General features: G+C 54.1%; 1 protein-coding gene across 1 annotated transcript in view; it reads right to left on the minus strand.

Moving 5' to 3' along the window:
* LOC120037761 (bone morphogenetic protein receptor type-2-like) overlaps positions 1-17,835 on the minus strand; it is a gene marked incomplete at its 5' end in the record, with an annotated part of 29,122 nt that extends 11,287 nt beyond the window's left edge. The window contains 5 exons of the mRNA XM_038983725.1: positions 4,214-4,310; positions 5,868-6,937; positions 10,517-10,860; positions 12,484-12,656; positions 17,699-17,835. Of these exons, the coding sequence (XP_038839653.1) occupies positions 4,214-4,310; positions 5,868-6,937; positions 10,517-10,860; positions 12,484-12,656; positions 17,699-17,835 (1,821 nt within the window). The remainder of the gene's footprint in view (positions 1-4,213; positions 4,311-5,867; positions 6,938-10,516; positions 10,861-12,483; positions 12,657-17,698) is intronic.
* Between the last annotated feature and the right edge of the window lie 276 nt (positions 17,836-18,111).

Raw genomic sequence — 18,111 nt, forward strand, 5'->3', positions numbered from 1 at the left:
AAGAGCAGAAACCCAGACTTCCTGAAAGAAATTGATGATGTTGATATTGTAGTACTACAGGAAACATGGTGCAGAGGTGATGTTTCCACTGGCTGTCCACTAGGTTATAGGGAGATAATCATACCATCCACTAAATTAAAAAGAATCAAACAGGGCAGAGACTCAGGGGGAATGTTAATATGGTATAAATCTGAACTAATTAATTCAATCGAATTGATCAAAACAGGAGAATTCTTTATCTGGTTAAAAATCAACAAGGAGGCTATCTTGACAGATAAAAACGTCTTCCTCTGTGCCACATACATTCCCCCCTCAGAGTCACCCTACTTCAATGAAGAGAGCTTCTCCATTCTAGAGGGAGAGATTAGTCACTTTCAGGCCCAAGGCAACGTACTGGTCTGTGGAGACCTGAATGCTAGAACAGCAGAAGAACAAGACACTATTAACAGTCATGGGGATAAACACCTACCAGGAAGCAATAACCTTTCCCTCCCCACATACCCCCACAGAAACAACTATGACAAAGTGAAAAACAAAAACGGAGTACAGCTCCTGAGGCTCTGTCGAACACTGGGTCTGTACATAGTCAATGGCAGGCTGAGAGGAGACTCTTTTGGTAGGTACACCTACAGCTCATCCCTTGGCAGCAGCACTGTAGACTACTTCCTCACCGACCTAAACCCAGAGTCTCTCAGAGCCTTCACAGTCAGCCCACTAACACCTCTCTCAGACCACAGTAAAATCACAGTGTATCTGAGAAGAGCAGAACCCAACCATGAAGCATCACGGCCCAATAAATTACATGGTACTAAACAAGCCTATAGATGGAGTGCAAACAGTACAGACATCTACCAAAAAGCAATTAGTAGCCAAAAAATACAATCTCTCCTGGACAACTTTTTAGCCTTAACATTCTCCTTCAGCAATGAAGGTGTAAATTTGGCCGTTAGAAACATAAACTTTATATTTGACAAATTAGCCTCCTTGGCTAATCTAAAGAAGCATAAGAGCAAACCAAAAATAACAGATAATGAAAAATGGTTTGATAATGATTGCAAAAATCTAAGAAAGTCATTGAGAAATATATCTAATCAAAAACACAGAGAACCAGACAACAAAAATATACGCCTTCAATATGGGGAAACACTGAAGCAATACAAACGCACCCTAAGAACAAAAAAGGAACAGCACATTAGAAATCAGCTGGTTGGAATTGAGGAATCCATAGAATCAAACCACTTCTGGGAGAATTGGAATAAATTAAACAAACCTCATCATGAGGAATTGGCTATCCAAAATGGGGATATGTGGAGAAATCACTTTGCAAACCTCTACAGCAATATAACAAAGAGCCCAGAACAAAAAGATATACAAGAAAAATTACAAATCCTTGAATTAGCAGTCAAAGACTATCAGAATCCTGTAGATACCCCAATTACAGAAGAAGAATTATTGGAAAAACTATGCAATCTCCAACCCAAAAAGGCCTGTGGTGCTGATGGTATTTTAAATGAAATGATCAAATATACAGACCACAAATTCAAATTGGCAATACTCAAACTCTTCAACATTATCCTCACTGCAGGTATTTTCCCCGATATTTGGAACCAGGGATTGATCACACCAATCTATAAAAATGGAGACAAATTTGACCCAAATAATTACAGAGGAATTTGCGTTAACAGCAACTTGGGGAAAATTCTCTGCAGTATTATAAATAGCAGACTACATCATTTCCTTGACGAACACAACGTCCTGAGCAGAAGCCAGATTGGATTTCTAAAAAATTATCGTACAACAGACCACATTTACACCCTCCACACTCTAATTGATAAACAAGTTAACCAAAACAAAGGCAAAATCTACTCGTGTTTTGTAGATTTCAAGAAAGCATTTGATTCAATTTGGCACGAAGGTCTTTTTTATAAACTAATAGAAAGTGGTATTGGAGGGAAAACATATGATTTTATTAAATCAATGTACACTAAAAACAAATGTGCGGTTAAAATTGGCAACAAGCAAACAGACTTCTTCTCTCAGGGGCGGGGAGTGAAACAGGGCTGCCCAATAAGTCCAACATTATTTAACATCTACATTAATGAATTGGCAAAAACATTAGAAGAATCGGCAGCACCTGGTATCACCCTACACAACACTGAAATCAAGTGTCTGCTGTACGCAGATGACCTGGTGCTGCTGTCTCCCACTAAAGAGGGGTTACAGCAGCACCTAGATCGTCTTCACAGGTTCTGTCAGACCTGGGCTCTGACCGTTAACCTAAAAAAAACTAATATAATGATATTCCAAAAAAGGTCGGGAAATAAGGATGACAAATATAAATTCTATTTGGACACAGTTCTATTAGAACACACCAAAAACTACACATATCTAGGACTAAATATGAGCAACACAGGTAGCTTTCACATGGCTGTGAATGAGCTGAGAGACAAAGCAAGAAGAGCATTTTATGCCATTAAAAGGAACATCAAAATTGAAATTCCAATTAGAATCTGGCTCAAAATTTTTCAATCAGTTATAGAACCAATTGCTCTATATGGCAGTGAAGTATGGGGTCCACTCTCTAATAATGAATTTACTAAATGGGACAAACATCCAACTGAAATATTGCATGCAGAGTTTTGCAAGACTGTATTGCAAGTACAAAGAAAAACTCCAAATAACGCATGTAGGGCAGAATTGGGCCAATACCCCCTCCTCATTCGAATAGAAAAAAGAGCCATCAAATTTTACAACCATCTAAAAACAAGTGACCCTAAAACATTCCATCACACAGCTCTACAATGTCAAGAGATGAAACCAGAGAAGAGTCCCCTCAGCCAGCTGGTTCTGAGGCTCAGTTCACCAACCCAAACCAACCCCATAGAGCCTCGGGACAGCCCTCAGAAAATCTGGCCCAACCAAATCATCACAAAACAAAAAGAAAAATATATAACCTATTGGAAAGACACCACAAAAAATCAAAGTAAACTTCAATGCTATTTGGCTCTAAACAGACAGTACATGGTGGCAGACTATCTGACCACTGTGACTGATAGAAAACTGAGGAAAACATTGACTAGGTACAGACTCAGAGAGCACCGTCTGGCTATAGAGACCGGTCGTCACAGACAAACCTGGCTGCCCAGAGAGGACAGGCTGTGCTCACTCTGCTCCAGGGGAGAGGTAGAGACAGAGGTGCATTTCCTACTACACTGTGACAAATACTCAGACCTAAGAGCATATTTCTTTCCCAAAATTATAACTCAATACAAAGAATTTGAAACTATAAAAGATGAAGAAAAAATCAAATATTTATTGGGTGAAAAGCCAAAATGTGCAGTTTTGGCAGCCAAATATGTGTCCTCCTGCCACAACCTGAGGGACAGCCAGTGAAAAATGCAAAGTAATGTTGATAATATTTCCCATTTAGCTTAGTTTTGTTTTGTCTTTCATACCAGGTCATATGTCTTCTCAAGTCATATTGACACTGGTCTACTACTGTTGATTTAATTTATTGTTGTTCTGATTAATATTGTTGTTGTAGTTGTTGTTAATGGTGATCCCATGTCCACTACTACTGTTATTATTGCTGTTGGTCCCACCATTTATTTATATATAAATATATATATATTTTGTATATATATACATATATATTTGATTTTGATTTTCGATATGTATACTTTGACAATGTAAGTAATAACGAACTTGCCATGTCAATAAAGTCAATTGAATTGAATTGAAAAATTGAGAGAGAGAGAGAGAGAGAGAGAGAGAGACAGAGAGAGAGAGACAGAGACAGAGACAGAGAGAGAGAGAGAGAGAGAGAGAGAGAGAGAGAGAGAGAGACAGAGAGAGAGAGAGAGAGAGAGAGAGAGAGAGAGAGAGAGAGAGAGAGAGAGACAGAGAGAGAGAGAGACAGAGAGAGAGAGAGACAGAGAGAGAGAGACAGAGAGAGAGAGAGAGAGAGAGAGAGAGAGACAGAGAGAGAGAGAGAGAGAGAGAGAGAGACAGAGAGAGAGAGAGAGAGAGAGACAGAGAGAGAGAGAGAGAGAGAGAGAGAGAGAGAGAGAGAGACAGAGAGAGAGAGACAGAGAGAGAGAGAGAAAGACAGAGAGACAGAGAGAGAGACAGAGAGAGAGAGAGAGACAGAGAGAGAGAGACAGAGAGAGAGAGAGAAAGACAGAGAGATGTGTGTGGTGTGTTCTCATCTCACCTGAGGAGCTGTTGTGTGAAGAGAAGGAGGCAGAGAGGTCCAGGGAGCAGGGTCTCTCAGGTCGTCTGGGTTTGGGCTGTCGGAGCTGGGCAGCCTCCTCCTGGGGCTCTGGGACTGTTGTTGCTGATATAGGGGCAAAGACAGGGAGATGGACAGAGATAGGGGGAGTGACAGGGACATGAGGAGTGACAGAGACAGGGGCAGTGACAGAGGCAGGGGGAGTGACAGGGACAGTGACAGGGACAGTGACAGGTTTAGGGGTGAGGGTAGGGACAGAGACAGGTTTAGGGGTGGGGGTAGGGACAGAGACAGGTTTAGGGGTGAGGGTAGGGACACAGACAGGTTTAGGGGTGGGGGTAGGGACAGAGACAGGTTTAGGGGTGGGGGTAGGGACAGAGACAGGTTTAGGGGTGGGGGTAGGGACACAGACAGGTTTAGGGGTGGGGGTAGGGACAGAGACAGGTTTAGGGGTGGGGGTAGGGACAGAGACAGGTTTAGGGGTGGGGGTAGGGACAGAGACAGGTTTAGGGGTGGGGGTAGGGACAGAGACAGGTTTAGGGGTGGGGGTAGGGACAGAGACAGGTTTAGGGGTGAGGGTAGGGACAGAGACAGGTTTAGGGGTGGGGGTAGGGACAGAGACAGGTTTAGGGGTGGGGGTAGGGACACAGACAGGTTTAGGGGTGGGGGTAGGGACAGAGACAGGTTTAGGGGTGGGGGTAGGGACACAGACAGGTTTAGGGGTGGGGGTAGGGACACAGACAGGTTTAGGGGTGGGGGTAGGGACAGAGACAGGTTTAGGGGTGGGGGTAGGGACACAGACAGGTTTAGGGGTAGGGACACAGACAGGTTTAGGGGTGGGGGTAGGGACAGAGACAGGTTTAGGGGTGGGGGTAGGGACACAGACAGGTTTAGGGGTGGGGGTAGGGACAGAGACAGGTTTAGGGGTGGGGGTAGGGACACAGACAGGTTTAGGGGTGGGGGTAGGGACAGAGACAGGTTTAGGGGTGGGGGTAGGGACAGAGACAGGTTTAGGGGTGGGGGTAGGGACACAGACAGGTTTAGGGGTGGGGGTAGGGACACAGACAGGTTTAGGGGTGGGGGTAGGGACACAGACAGGTTTAGGGGTGGGGGTAGGGACACAGACAGGTTTAGGGGTGGGGGTAGGGACAGAGACAGGTTTAGGGGTGAGGGTAGGGACAGAGACAGGTTTAGGGGTGGGGGTAGGGACAGAGACAGGTTTAGGGGTGGGGGTAGGGACAGAGACAGGTTTAGGGGTGAGGGTAGGGACAGAGACAGGTTTAGGGGTGGGGGTAGGGACAGAGACAGGTTTAGGGGTGGGGGTAGGGACAGAGACAGGTTTAGGGGTGGGGGTAGGGACAGAAACAGGTTTAGGGGTGGGGGTAGGGACAGAGACAGGTTTAGGGGTGGGGGTAGGGACAGAGACAGGTTTAGGGGTGAGGGTAGGGACAGAGACAGGTTTAGGGGTGGGGGTAGGGACAGAGACAGGTTTAGGGGTGGGGGTAGGGACAGAGACAGGTTTAGGGGTGAGGGTAGGGACAGAGACAGGTTTAGGGGTGGGGGTAGGGACAGAGACAGGTTTAGGGGTGAGGGTAGGGACAGAGACAGGTTTAGGGGTGGGGGTAGGGACAGAGACAGGTTTAGGGGTGGGGGTAGGGACAAAAGCAAGGGAGTCAGGCCGTGCATCTACAGGAGGACATGTGATCCCTCTGCTCGCCAGGCCCATCAGCAAACTGTTGTTGTTGTTGTTAGTGTTGGTGCGTCCCGCCAGGTGATTGGTTGGTCTCTGGTCACATGTGGCGGGCTGCTCTCTCCTCAGCAGTGGTTCATGTTCATCAGGACTGGAGTTGATGTTGAGTCGACTGTCCTCGCCGCTGAGCGGGGTCTGTAACGGGCGGGCTACTCCGCCAACCTCACTCTGGAAGCCCGCCAGATTGGTCAACCCGTACGGAGCTCCGCCTCCAGATGAAGAGGCCACACCTCCGTTCAGATAGCCATTGACGACCAACACGCCAGTCCCGCTCCGCACCCCATTCACCCCTACCCCGGATGTTCCGTTGTTGGTAACGTTAACAAGGCGTGGCTCTGCCGCCGGGGCGACCGTGTTCATCTTGGCCACGCCCGTCTCTACCTGCTTCAGATTGGACCTCAGGTTAGACTTCAGCCAGGAGGAACCAGAGCCCTGCTTGGCCTTGGTGCTGAGTGGTAGGCTGGTGGGCCGCTTGGGGAGGTTCTGCTGTTTGGGCAGGGGGAACATAGTAGCTGGAGGGTCCCCCATCCCACTGGCCCCGGTCCCAGACCCTCCCTGGGCCCCGGCCCCAGTCACCTCCGCAGCCAGCTTGATGAGGGGGTAGAGCAGGGAGGAAGACCCAGAGCTGAGGGGGTAGAGCAGGGAGGAAGACCCAGAGCTGAGGGGGTAGAGCAGGGAGGAAGACCCAGAGCTGAGGGGGTAGAGCAGGGAGGAAGACCCAGAGCTGAGGGGGTCTGGAGCAGAGAACTGTTTCTGACTATGCTCCATAAGGTTCTCATCAGAAGACTCCTTCAGGTTCTTGTCAACCTCTTTAGGGTCCAGTTTGGTGGTCTCCAAGTCCTCTTGGGTCAGCTGCAGACACACCGGCACCACCAGCCCCAGCACAGCGCCACCTAGTGGGCCGGATGAGTCCTTCTGGGTCAACTGCAGACACACCGGCACCAACACAGCTCCACCTAGTTGTAACAACATAACACAGAAATAATGTATTCATTACAAATATATGCGGGGACTGGGGGGACTGAGGGGACTGAGGGGAATGAGGGGAATGAGGGGAATGAGGGGAATGAGGGGACTGGGGGGAATGAGGGGACTGAGGGGACTGGGGGGAATGAGGGGACTGGGGGGAATGAGGGGACTGAGGGGACTGGGGGGAATGAGGGGACTGAGGGGAATGAGGGGAATGAGGGGACTGGGGGAATGAGGGGACTGGGGGGAATGAGGGGACTGAGGGGACTGGGGGGAATGAGGGGACTGAGGGGACTGGGGGGAATGAGGGGACTGAGGGGACTGAGGGGACTGGGGGGAATGAGGGGACTGAGGGGACTGGGGGGAATGAGGGGACTGAGGGGACTGAGGAGAATGAGGGGACTGGGGGGGATGAGGGAAATGAGGGGACTGGGGGGGATGAGGGGACTGGGGGGGATGAGGGGACTGAGGGGACTGGGGGGACTGAGGGGACTGAGGAGAATGAGGGGACTGGGGGGGATGAGGGAAATGAGGGGACTGGGGGGGATGAGGGGACTGGGGGGGATGAGGGGACTGAGGGGACTGGGGGGAATGAGGGGACTAAGGGGAATGAGGGGACTGGGGGGACTGAGGGGACTGAGGGGACTGGGGGGACTGAGGGGAATGAGGGGACTGGGGGGACTGAGGGGAATGAGGGGACTGAGGGGACTGGGGGGAATGAGGGGACTGGGGGGAATGAGGGGACTGAGGGGAATGAGGGGACTGGGGGGAATGAGGGGACTGAGGGGACTGGGGGGAATGAGGGGACTGGGGGGAATGAGGGGACTGAGGGGACTGAGGAGAATGAGGGGACTGGGGGGGATGAGGGAAATGAGGGGACTGGGGGGGATGAGGGGACTGGGGGGGATGAGGGGACTGAGGGGACTGGGGGGACTGAGGGGACTGAGGAGAATGAGGGGACTGGGGGGGATGAGGGAAATGAGGGGACTGGGGGGGATGAGGGGACTGGGGGGGATGAGGGGACTGAGGGGACTGGGGGGAATGAGGGGACTGAGGGGAATGAGGGGACTGGGGGACTGAGGGGACTGAGGGGACTGGGGGGACTGAGGGGAATGAGGGGACTGGGGGGACTGAGGGGAATGAGGGGACTGAGGGGACTGGGGGGAATGAGGGGACTGAGGGGACTGGGGGGAATGAGGGGACTGGGGGGAATGAGGGGACTGAGGGGAATGAGGGGACTGGGGGGAATGAGGGGACTGAGGGGACTGGGGGGAATGAGGGGACTGGGGGGAATGAGGGGACTGAGGGGACTGGGGGGAATGAGGGGACTGAGGGGAATGAGGGGACTGGGGGGAATGAGGGGACTGAGGGGAATGAGGGGACTGGGGGGAATGAGGGGACTGAGGGGACTGGGGGGAATGAGGGGACTGAGGGGACTGGGGGGAATGAGGGGACTGAGGGGACTGAGGAGAATGAGGGGACTGGGGGGGATGAGGGAAATGAGGGGACTGGGGGGGATGAGGGGACTGAGGGGACTGGGGGGACTGAGGGGACTGAGGAGAATGAGGGGACTGGGGGGGATGAGGGAAATGAGGGGACTGGGGGGGATGAGGGGACTGGGGGGGATGAGGGGACTGAGGGGACTGGGGGGAATGAGGGGACTAAGGGGAATGAGGGGACTGAGGGGAATGAGGGGACTAAGGGGAATGAGGGGACTGGGGGGACTGAGGGGACTGAGGGGAATGAGGGGACTGGGGGGACTGGGGGGACTGAGGGGAATGAGGGGACTGGGGGGACTGAGGGGAATGAGGGGACTGAGGGGACTGGGGGGAATGAGGGGACTGGGGGGAATGAGGGGACTGAGGGGACTGAGGGGAATGAGGGGACTGGGGGGAATGAGGGGACTGAGGGGACTGAGGGGAATGAGGGGACTGGGGGGACTGAGGGGACTGGGGGGACTAAGGGGACTGGGGGGAATGAGGGGACTGAGGGGACTGAGGGGAATGAGGGGACTGAGGGGAATGAGGGGAATGAGGGGACTGAGGGGACTGGGGGGAATGAGGGGACTGAGGGGACTGAGGGGACTGGGGGGAATGAGGGGACTGAGGGGACTGAGGGGACTGAGGGGACTGGGGGGAATGAGGGGACTGAGGGGACTGGGGGGAATGAGGGGACTGAGGGGACTGAGGAGAATGAGGGGACTGGGGGGGATGAGGGAAATGAGGGGACTGGGGGGGATGAGGGGACTGAGGGGACTGGGGGGACTGAGGGGACTGAGGAGAATGAGGGGACTGGGGGGGATGAGGGAAATGAGGGGACTGGGGGGGATGAGGGGACTGGGGGGGATGAGGGGACTGAGGGGACTGGGGGGAATGAGGGGACTAAGGGGAATGAGGGGACTGAGGGGAATGAGGGGACTAAGGGGAATGAGGGGACTGGGGGGACTGAGGGGACTGAGGGGAATGAGGGGACTGGGGGGACTGGGGGGACTGAGGGGAATGAGGGGACTGGGGGGACTGAGGGGAATGAGGGGACTGAGGGGACTGGGGGGAATGAGGGGACTGGGGGGAATGAGGGGACTGAGGGGACTGAGGGGAATGAGGGGACTGGGGGGAATGAGGGGACTGAGGGGACTGAGGGGAATGAGGGGACTGGGGGGACTGAGGGGACTGGGGGGACTGAGGGGACTGGGGGGAATGAGGGGACTGAGGGGACTGAGGGGAATGAGGGGACTGAGGGGAATGAGGGGACTGGGGGGAATGAGGGGACTGAGGGGACTGGGGGGAATGAGGGGACTGAGGGGACTGGGGGGAATGAGGGGACTGAGGGGACTGGGGGGAATGAGGAGACTGAGGGGACTGAGGGGACTGAGGGGAATGAGGGGACTGGGGGGAATGAGGGGAATGAGGAGACTGAGGGGACTGAAGGGACTGAGGGGACTGAGGGGAATGAGGGGACTGGGGGGAATGAGGGGAATGAGGAGACTGAGGGGACTGAGGGGACTGAGGGGAATGAGGAGACTGAGGGGAATGAGGGGACTGAGGGGACTGAGGAGAATGAGGGGACTGGGGGGGATGAGGGGAATGAGGGGACTGGGGGGGATGAGGGGACTGGGGGGGATGAGGAGAATGAGGAGAATGAGGGGACTGGGGGGAATGAGGGGACTTGGGGGGATGAGGGGACTGGGGGGGATGAGGGGACTGCAGTAAATAAAGAGGACTCCATAAACACTACATCACCAAAAGCTGGTCCAACATCTCATTCTAAATTATGGGCGTGCACGGAGACATTGTCATGCTGAAACAGGAAAGGGCGTTCCCCAAACTGTTGGAAGCACAGAATCATCTAGAATGTCATTGTATGCTGTGGCGTTAAGATTTCCCTTCACTGGAACTAAGGGGCCTGAACCATGAAAAACAGCACCAGACCATTATTCCTCCTCCACCAAACTTTACAGTTGGCACTATGCATTGGGGCAGGTAGCGTTCTCCTGGCATCCCTATTTCCAGTACCTAATAAATAATATAATCTATAAATATAATAATATAATCTAGTAATAATATGACCTAGTGTGCTGGAGGAGTCCTCCCCGTGTCCTGACTCAGAGATGGAGGTCATGACGGTGTTGGGAGTGAACCCCGTGGTGGAGGAGAGGCTGGCGCCGCTGCTCTCCGGGCTGGGCAGACGGGCCTGCTGACGCTCGGCGTTGATGGAGTTTCGGTTCTTCTCTGGCCCAGCGGGGACACTGTTGGTTCCCCCTAGGATGCCGACGGAGGAGGTCCATGACATAGAGGTGTCTCCACCAGGGAGGTTCTTCACCGTGTGGCCCTCGTGGTCCTCGATGTAGGAGGATGAGGAGTAGTCGGGGTAGGGGCTGACTTTAGGACCCCTGCGGCCGTGAGACAGGTTCCTGTTAGAGGCAAGCAGATGGAAGGTGGTTGAATAGTCATATAAGCAGCCCTACTTTAAGTAAAACTAAATGCATGCTCTTCAACCGATCGCTACCAGCACCCTCCCGCCCGACTAGCATCACTACTCTGGACGGTTCTGACTTAGAATATGTGGACAACTACAAATACCAAATACCTGTTTGGTTACTGTAAACTCTCCTTCCAGACTCACATCAAACATCTCCAATCCAAAGTTAAATCTAGAATTGGTTTCCTATTTCGCAACAAAGCATCCTTCACTCTTGCTGCTAAACATACCCTCGTAAAACTGACTATCCTACCGATCCTCGACTTCGGCGATGTCATTTACAAAATAGCCTCCAACACTCTACTCAATAAATTGGATGTAGTCTATCACAGTGCCATCCATTTTGTCACCAAAGCCCCATATACTACCCACCACTGCGACCTGTACGCTCTCGTTGGCTGGCCCTCGCTTCATACTCGTCGCCAAACCTACTGGCTCCAGGTCATCTACAAGACCCTGCTAGGTAAAGTCCCCCCTTATCTCAGCTCGCTGGTCACCATGGCAGCACCCACCTGTAGCACACGCTCCAGCAGGTATATCTCTCTGGTCACCATAGCAGCACCCACCTGTAGCACGCGCTCCAGCAGGTATATCGCACTAGTCACCACCAAAGCCAATTCCTCCTTTGGCCGCCTTTCCTTCCAGTTCTCTGCTGCCAATGACTGGAACGAACTACAAAAATCTCTGAAACTGGAAACACTTATCTCCCTCACTAGCTTTAAGCACCAGCTGTCAGAGCAGCTCACAGATTACTGCACCTGTACATAGCCCATCTATAATTTAGCCCAAACAACTACCTCTTCCCCTACTGTATTTATTTATTTATTTTGTTCCTTTGCACCCCATTATTTCTATCTCTACTTTGCACATTCTTCCACTGCAAATCTACCATTCCAGTGTTTTACTTGCTATATAGTATTTACTTCGCCACCATGGCCTTTTTTTTGCCTTTACCTCCCTTTTCTCACCTCATTTGCTCACATTGTATATAGACTTATTTTTCTACTGTATTATTGACTGTATGTTTGCTTTACTCCATGTGTAACTCTGTGTGTTGTTTGTGTCAAAGTGCTTTGCTTTATCTTGGCCAGGTCGCAATTGTAAATGAGAACTTGTTCTCAACTGGCCTACCTGGTTAAATAAAAGTGAAATAAAAATATATTTTTTGAAACTTTATGTTGTATTAAAGGAATAGTTTGGGATTATGGAAATAAAGCCCTTTCTTTATCTGCTTCCTCAGAGTCAGATCAGATCAAATCAAAGTTTTAAACCATTTTTATGTCTCTGGGTCCAGTATGAAGGAAGTTACAAGGTAGCTTTGCGAGCCAATGCTAACTAGCATTAGCTCAATAACTATTTGCGCTAACGCTAGTTAGCAAATTCCTTCAAACTGAACGCAGCCAAAAAAATGGTATCCACGTGTTCATCTGCCTCTGGGGAAGAAGATAAAGGGCATATCCCAAAATACCGACCTATCCCTTTAACTAGCTGAGAGATGTGAATATACAGTAAGGTCTACATGCTAACAGACTTGGTCCTGTGTGTGTGTGTTCACCTCTCGTTCTGCAGTGTGGTGGTCATGGGGTTAACCGTAGGACTGACAGACTTGGTCCGGTCCCAGATCTGCAGCAGTTCAGCCATGCGCTCCTCTGCACACTGAGCGGTCAGCCTGGCCTCAGCATCCTGGTCCCAGCAGTCCTCCATGGTCTCCTTCAGGGAACGCACCGCCTGGGGGAAGGTGACAGAGGCTAACACACACCATACCATACCATACCACACCATACCACAACACAGTCCTCCATGGTCTCCTTCAGGGAACGCACCGCCTGGGGGAAGGTGACAGAGGCTAACACACACCACACCACACCATACCACACCATACCACAACACAGTCCTCCATGGTCTCCTTCAGGGAACGCACCGCCTGGGGGAAGGTGACAGAGGCTAACACACACCACACCACACCATACCACACCATACCACAACACAGTCCTCCATGGTCTCCTTCAGGGAACGCACCGCCTGGGGGAAGGTGACAGAGGCTAACACACACCATACCACACCATACCACAACACAGTCCTCCATGGTCTCCTTCAGGGAACGCACCGCCTGGGGGAAGGTGACAGAGGCTAACACACACCATACCACACCATACCACACCATACCACAACACAGTCCTCCATGGTCTCCTTCAGGGAACGCACTGCCTGGGGGAAGGTGACAGAGGCTAACACACACCACACCACACCATACCACACCATACCACAACACAGTCCTCCATGGTCTCCTTCAGGGAACGCACCGCCTGGGGGGAGGTGACAGAGGCTAACACACACCATACCACAACACAGTCCTCCATGGTCTCCTTCAGGGAACGCACCGCCTGGGGGGAGGTGACAGAGGCTAACACACACCATACCACACCACACACCATACCACAACACAGTCCTCCATGGTCTCCTTCAGGGAACGCACCGCCTGGGGGGAGGTGACAGAGGCTAACACACACCATACCACACCACACACCATACCACAACACAATCCTCCATGGTCTCCTTCAGGGAACGCACCGCCTGGGGGGAGGTGACAGAGGCTAACACACACCATACCACACCATACCACACACCATACCACAACACAGTCCTCCATGGTCTCCTTCAGGGAACGCACCGCCTGGGGGAAGGTGACAGAGGCTAACACACACCATACCACACCATACCACAACACAGTCCTCCATGGTCTCCTTCAGGGAACGCACCGCCTGGGGGAAGGTGACAGAGGCTAACACACACCATACCACACCATACCACAACACAGTCCTCCATGGTCTCCTTCAGGGAACGCACCGCCTGGGGGGAGGTGACAGAGGCTAACACACACCACACCACACCATACCACACCATACCACAACACAGTCCTCCATGGTCTCCTTCAGGGAACGCACCGCCTGGGGGAAGGTGACAGAGGCTAACACACACCATACCACACCATACCACAACACAGTCCTCCATGGTCTCCTTCAGGGAACGCACCGCCTGGGGGGAGGTGACAGAGGCTAACACACACCATACCACACCATACCACAACACAGTCCTCCATGGTCTCCTTCAGGGAACGCACCGCCTGGGGGGAGGTGACAGAGGCTAACACACACCACACCACACACACACCACACCACAGGTCTCACCAGGCTGTTTTCCTTCCAGGCTTCAGGGAACGTACCGCCTGGGGGGAACCGTAGTCACACATCTAAATCCTATTCTCAAACACTCTACATCTCAATGGTCTCCTCCCCTTCATCTGCATTGATTAAAGGGCTCTTGCCAGGTGGGGGTCCAGGTGAGTCCAGAATGGTGGAAGATCAGCATCAGCTTTCACCTTCAGCTTCACCTCTCTGATGAGTTCAATGAGGGAGAGGAGCGAGGCTCGGAAAGAGGCTAGGAGCGAGGCTCGGGAAAGAGGCTAGGAGCGAGGCTCGGGAAAGAGGCTAGGAGCGAGGCTAGGAGCGAGACTCAGGAAAGAGGCTAGGAGCGAGGCTAGGAGCGAGGCTAGGAGCGAGGCTCGGGAAAGAGGCTAGGAGCGAGGCTAGGAGCGAGGCTCGGGAAAGAGGCTAGGAGCGAGGCTAGGAGCGAGGCTCAGGAAAGAGGCTAGGAGCGAGGCTAGGAGCGAGACTCAGGAAAGAGGCTAGGAGCGAGGCTAGGAGCGAGGCTTGGGAAAGAGGCTAGGAGCGAGGCTAGGAGCGAGGCTCGGGAAAGAGGCTAGGAGCGAGGCTAGGAGCGAGGCTCAGGAAAGAGGCTAGGAGCGAGGCTAGGAGCGAGACTCGGGAAAGAGGCTAGGAGCGAGACTCGGGAAAGAGGCTAGGAGCGAGGCTAGGAGCGAGACTCGGGAAAGAGGCTCGGAGCGAGGCTAGGAGCGAGGCTAGGAGCGAGACTCGGGAAAGAGGCTCGGAGCGAGGCTCGGGAAAGAGGCTCGGAGCGAGGCTAGGAGCGAGGCTCGGGAAAGAGGCTAGGAGCGAGGCTAGGAGCGAGGCTCGGGAAAGAGGCTCGGAGCGAGGCTAGGAGTGAGGCTCGGGAAAGAGGCTAGGAGCAAGGCTAGGAGCGAGACTAGGAGCGAGACTCAGGAAAGAGGCTAGGAGCGAGGCTAGGAGCGAGACTCAGGAAAGAGGCTAGGAGCGAGGCTAGGAGCGAGACTCAGGAAAGAGGCTAGGAGCGAGGCTCGGGAAAGAGGCTCGGAGCGAGGCTAGGAGCGAGACTCGGGAAAGAGCCTAGGAGCGAGGCTCGGGAAAGAGGCTCGGAGCGAGGCTAGGAGCCAGACTCTGGAAAGAGGCTAGGAGCGAGGCTAGGAGCGAGGCTCGGGAAAGAGGCTCGGAGCGAGGCTAGGAGTGAGACTCGGGAAAGAGGCTAGGAGCGAGGCTAGGAGCGAGGCTCGGGAAAGAGGCTAGGAGCGAGACTCAGGAAAGAGGCTAGGAGCGAGGCTAGGAGCGAGACTCGGGAAAGAGGCTAGGAGTGAGGCTAGGAGCGAGGCTCAGGTAAGAGGCTAGGGGCGAGGCTCGGGAAAGAGGCTAGGAGCGAGGCTAGGAGCGAGGCTCGGGAAAGAGGCTAGGAGCGAGGCTAGGAGCGAGGCTCGGGAAAGAGGCTAGGAGCGAGGCTAGGAGCGAGACTCAGGAAAGAGGCTAGGAGCGAGGCTAGGAGCGAGACTCGGGAAAGAGGCTAGGAGCGAGGCTAGGAGCGAGACTCGGGAAAGAGGCTAGGAGCGAGGCTAGGAGCGAGACTCGGGAAAGAGGCTCGGAGCGAGGCTAGGAGCGAGGCTAGGAGCGAGGCTCGGGAAAGAGGCTCGGAGCGAGGCTAGGAGCGAGGCTAGGAGCGAGGCTAGGAGCGAGGCTCGGGAAAGAGGCTAGGAGCGAGGCTCGGGAAAGAGGCTCGGAGCGAGGCTAGGAGCGAGGCTCGGGAAAGAGGCTAGGAGCGAGGCTAGGAGCGAGACTCGGGAAAGAGGCTCGGAGCGAGGCTAGGAGTGAGGCTCGGGAAAGAGGCTAGGAGCAAGGCTAGGAGCGAGACTAGGAGCGAGACTCAGGAAAGAGGCTAGGAGCGAGGCTAGGAGCGAGACTCAGGAAAGAGGCTAGGAGCGAGGCTAGGAGCGAGACTCAGGAAAGAGGCTAGGAGCGAGGCTCGGGAAAGAGGCTCGGAGCGAGGCTAGGAGCGAGACTCGGGAAAGAGCCTAGGAGCGAGGCTCGGGAAAGAGGCTCGGAGCGAGGCTAGGAGCCAGACTCTGGAAAGAGGCTAGGAGCGAGGCTAGGAGCGAGGCTCGGGAAAGAGGCTCGGAGCGAGGCTAGGAGCGAGACTCGGGAAAGAGGCTAGGAGCGAGGCTAGGAGCGAGGCTCGGGAAAGAGGCTAGGAGCGAGACTCAGGAAAGAGGCTAGGAGCGAGGCTAGGAGCGAGACTCGGGAAAGAGGCTAGGAGCGAGTCTAGGAGCAAGGCTCGGGAAAGAGGCTAGGAGCGAGACTCAGGAAAGAGGCTAGGAGCGAGGCTAGGAGCGAGGCTCGGGAAAGAGGCTAGGAGCGAGGCTCAGGAAAGAGGCTAGGAGCAAGGCTCGGGAAAGAGGCTAGGAGCGAGACTCAGGAAAGAGGCTCGGAGCGAGGCTAGGAGCGAGACTCGGGAAAGAGGCTAGGAGCGAGGCTAGGAGCGAGTCTCAGGAAAGAGGCTAGGAGCGAGGCTAGGAGCGAGGCTAGGAGCGAGTCTCAGGAAAGAGGCTAGGAGCGAGGCTAGGAGCGAGACTCAGGAAAGAGGCTAGGAGCGAGGCTAGGAGCGAGGCTCGGAGCGAGACTCAGGAAAGAGGCTAGGAGCGAGGCTAGGAGCGAGGCTAGGAGCGAGGCTCAGGAAAGAGGCTAGGAGCGAGGCTCGGAGCGAGGCTAGGAGCGAGGCTAGGAGCGAGGCTAGGAGCGAGGCTCGGAGCGAGACTCAGGAAAGAGGCTAGGAGCGAGGCTAGGAGCGAGGCTAGGAGCGAGACTCAGGAAAGAGGCTAGGAGCGAGGCTAGGAGCGAGGCTCGGAGCGAGGCTAGGAGCGAGGCTAGGAGCGAGACTCAGGAAAGAGGCTAGGAGCGAGACTCGGGAAAGAGGCTAGGAGCGAGGCTCGGGAAAGAGGCTAGGAGCGAGGCTAGGAGCGAGACTCAGGAAAGAGGCTAGGAGCGAGGCTAGGAGCGAGACTCAGGAAAGAGGCTAGGAGCGAGGCTCGGGAAAGAGGCTCGGAGCGAGGCTAGGAGCGAGACTCGGGAAAGAGGCTAGGAGCGAGGCTCGGGAAAGAGGCTCGGAGCGAGGCTAGGAGCGAGACTCGGGAAAGAGGCTCGGAGCGAGGCTAGGAGCGAGACTCGGGAAAGAGGCTAGGAGCGAGACTCGGGAAAGAGGCTCGGAGCGAGGCTCAGGTAAGAGGCTCGGAGCGAGGCTCAGGTAAGAGGCTAGGAGCGAGGCTCAGGTAAGAGGCTAGGAGTGAGGCTAGGAGCGAGGCTCAGGTAAGAGGCTAGGGGCGAGGCTCGGGAAAGAGGCTAGGAGCGAGGCTCGGGAAAGAGGCTAGGAGCGAGGCTCGGAGCGAGATTAGGAGCGAGATTAGGAGCGAGATTAGGAGCGAGATTAGGAGCGAGGGAAGGAGCAAGGCTCGGAGCGAGGGTAGAAGCGAGGTTAGGCGCGAAGCTAGGAGCGAGGCTGGGAGAGAGGGTGGGAGAGAGGGTGGGAGCGAGGCCAAACACATGTAAGGGCAGGACAATAGTAGTCAGGCTCACCAGGCTGTTCTCCTTCCAGGCCTCAGGGAACTTGGGTCTCTCTTTCTCTCTGGACACCAGGACCTGCATGTCCTCAAAGGAGGGGTGGTTCCCTGCCTCGGCCTGGAACGCCATCTGGTAGTCGGGCACCGCCTCTCCTGGAGGACACAGAGACGCTGTGTTACACCGAGTTACACCGTTAAATGTTCCTGTACTATCTGGAGAGCAACGCTTCAACTCAAGCTAGACCTACACACACTGACAGAGAAGGGGTTTAAGGTCGGGGGTCATAGACTCAAGCTAGACCTGTGTGTGTAGGTCTAGCTTGAGTCTATGACCTCTGACCTTAAGAGGGGTTAAGAGCCAGGGGAGCACGGTAGTATGCATATTGAGAAACACCCAGTGAGTCAGGAGAGCACGGTAGTATGCATATT

The sequence above is a fragment of the Salvelinus namaycush genome, unplaced genomic scaffold (assembly GCF_016432855.1).
Source record: "Salvelinus namaycush isolate Seneca unplaced genomic scaffold, SaNama_1.0 Scaffold1852, whole genome shotgun sequence".
Classification (NCBI taxonomy): Eukaryota; Metazoa; Chordata; class Actinopteri; order Salmoniformes; family Salmonidae; genus Salvelinus; species Salvelinus namaycush.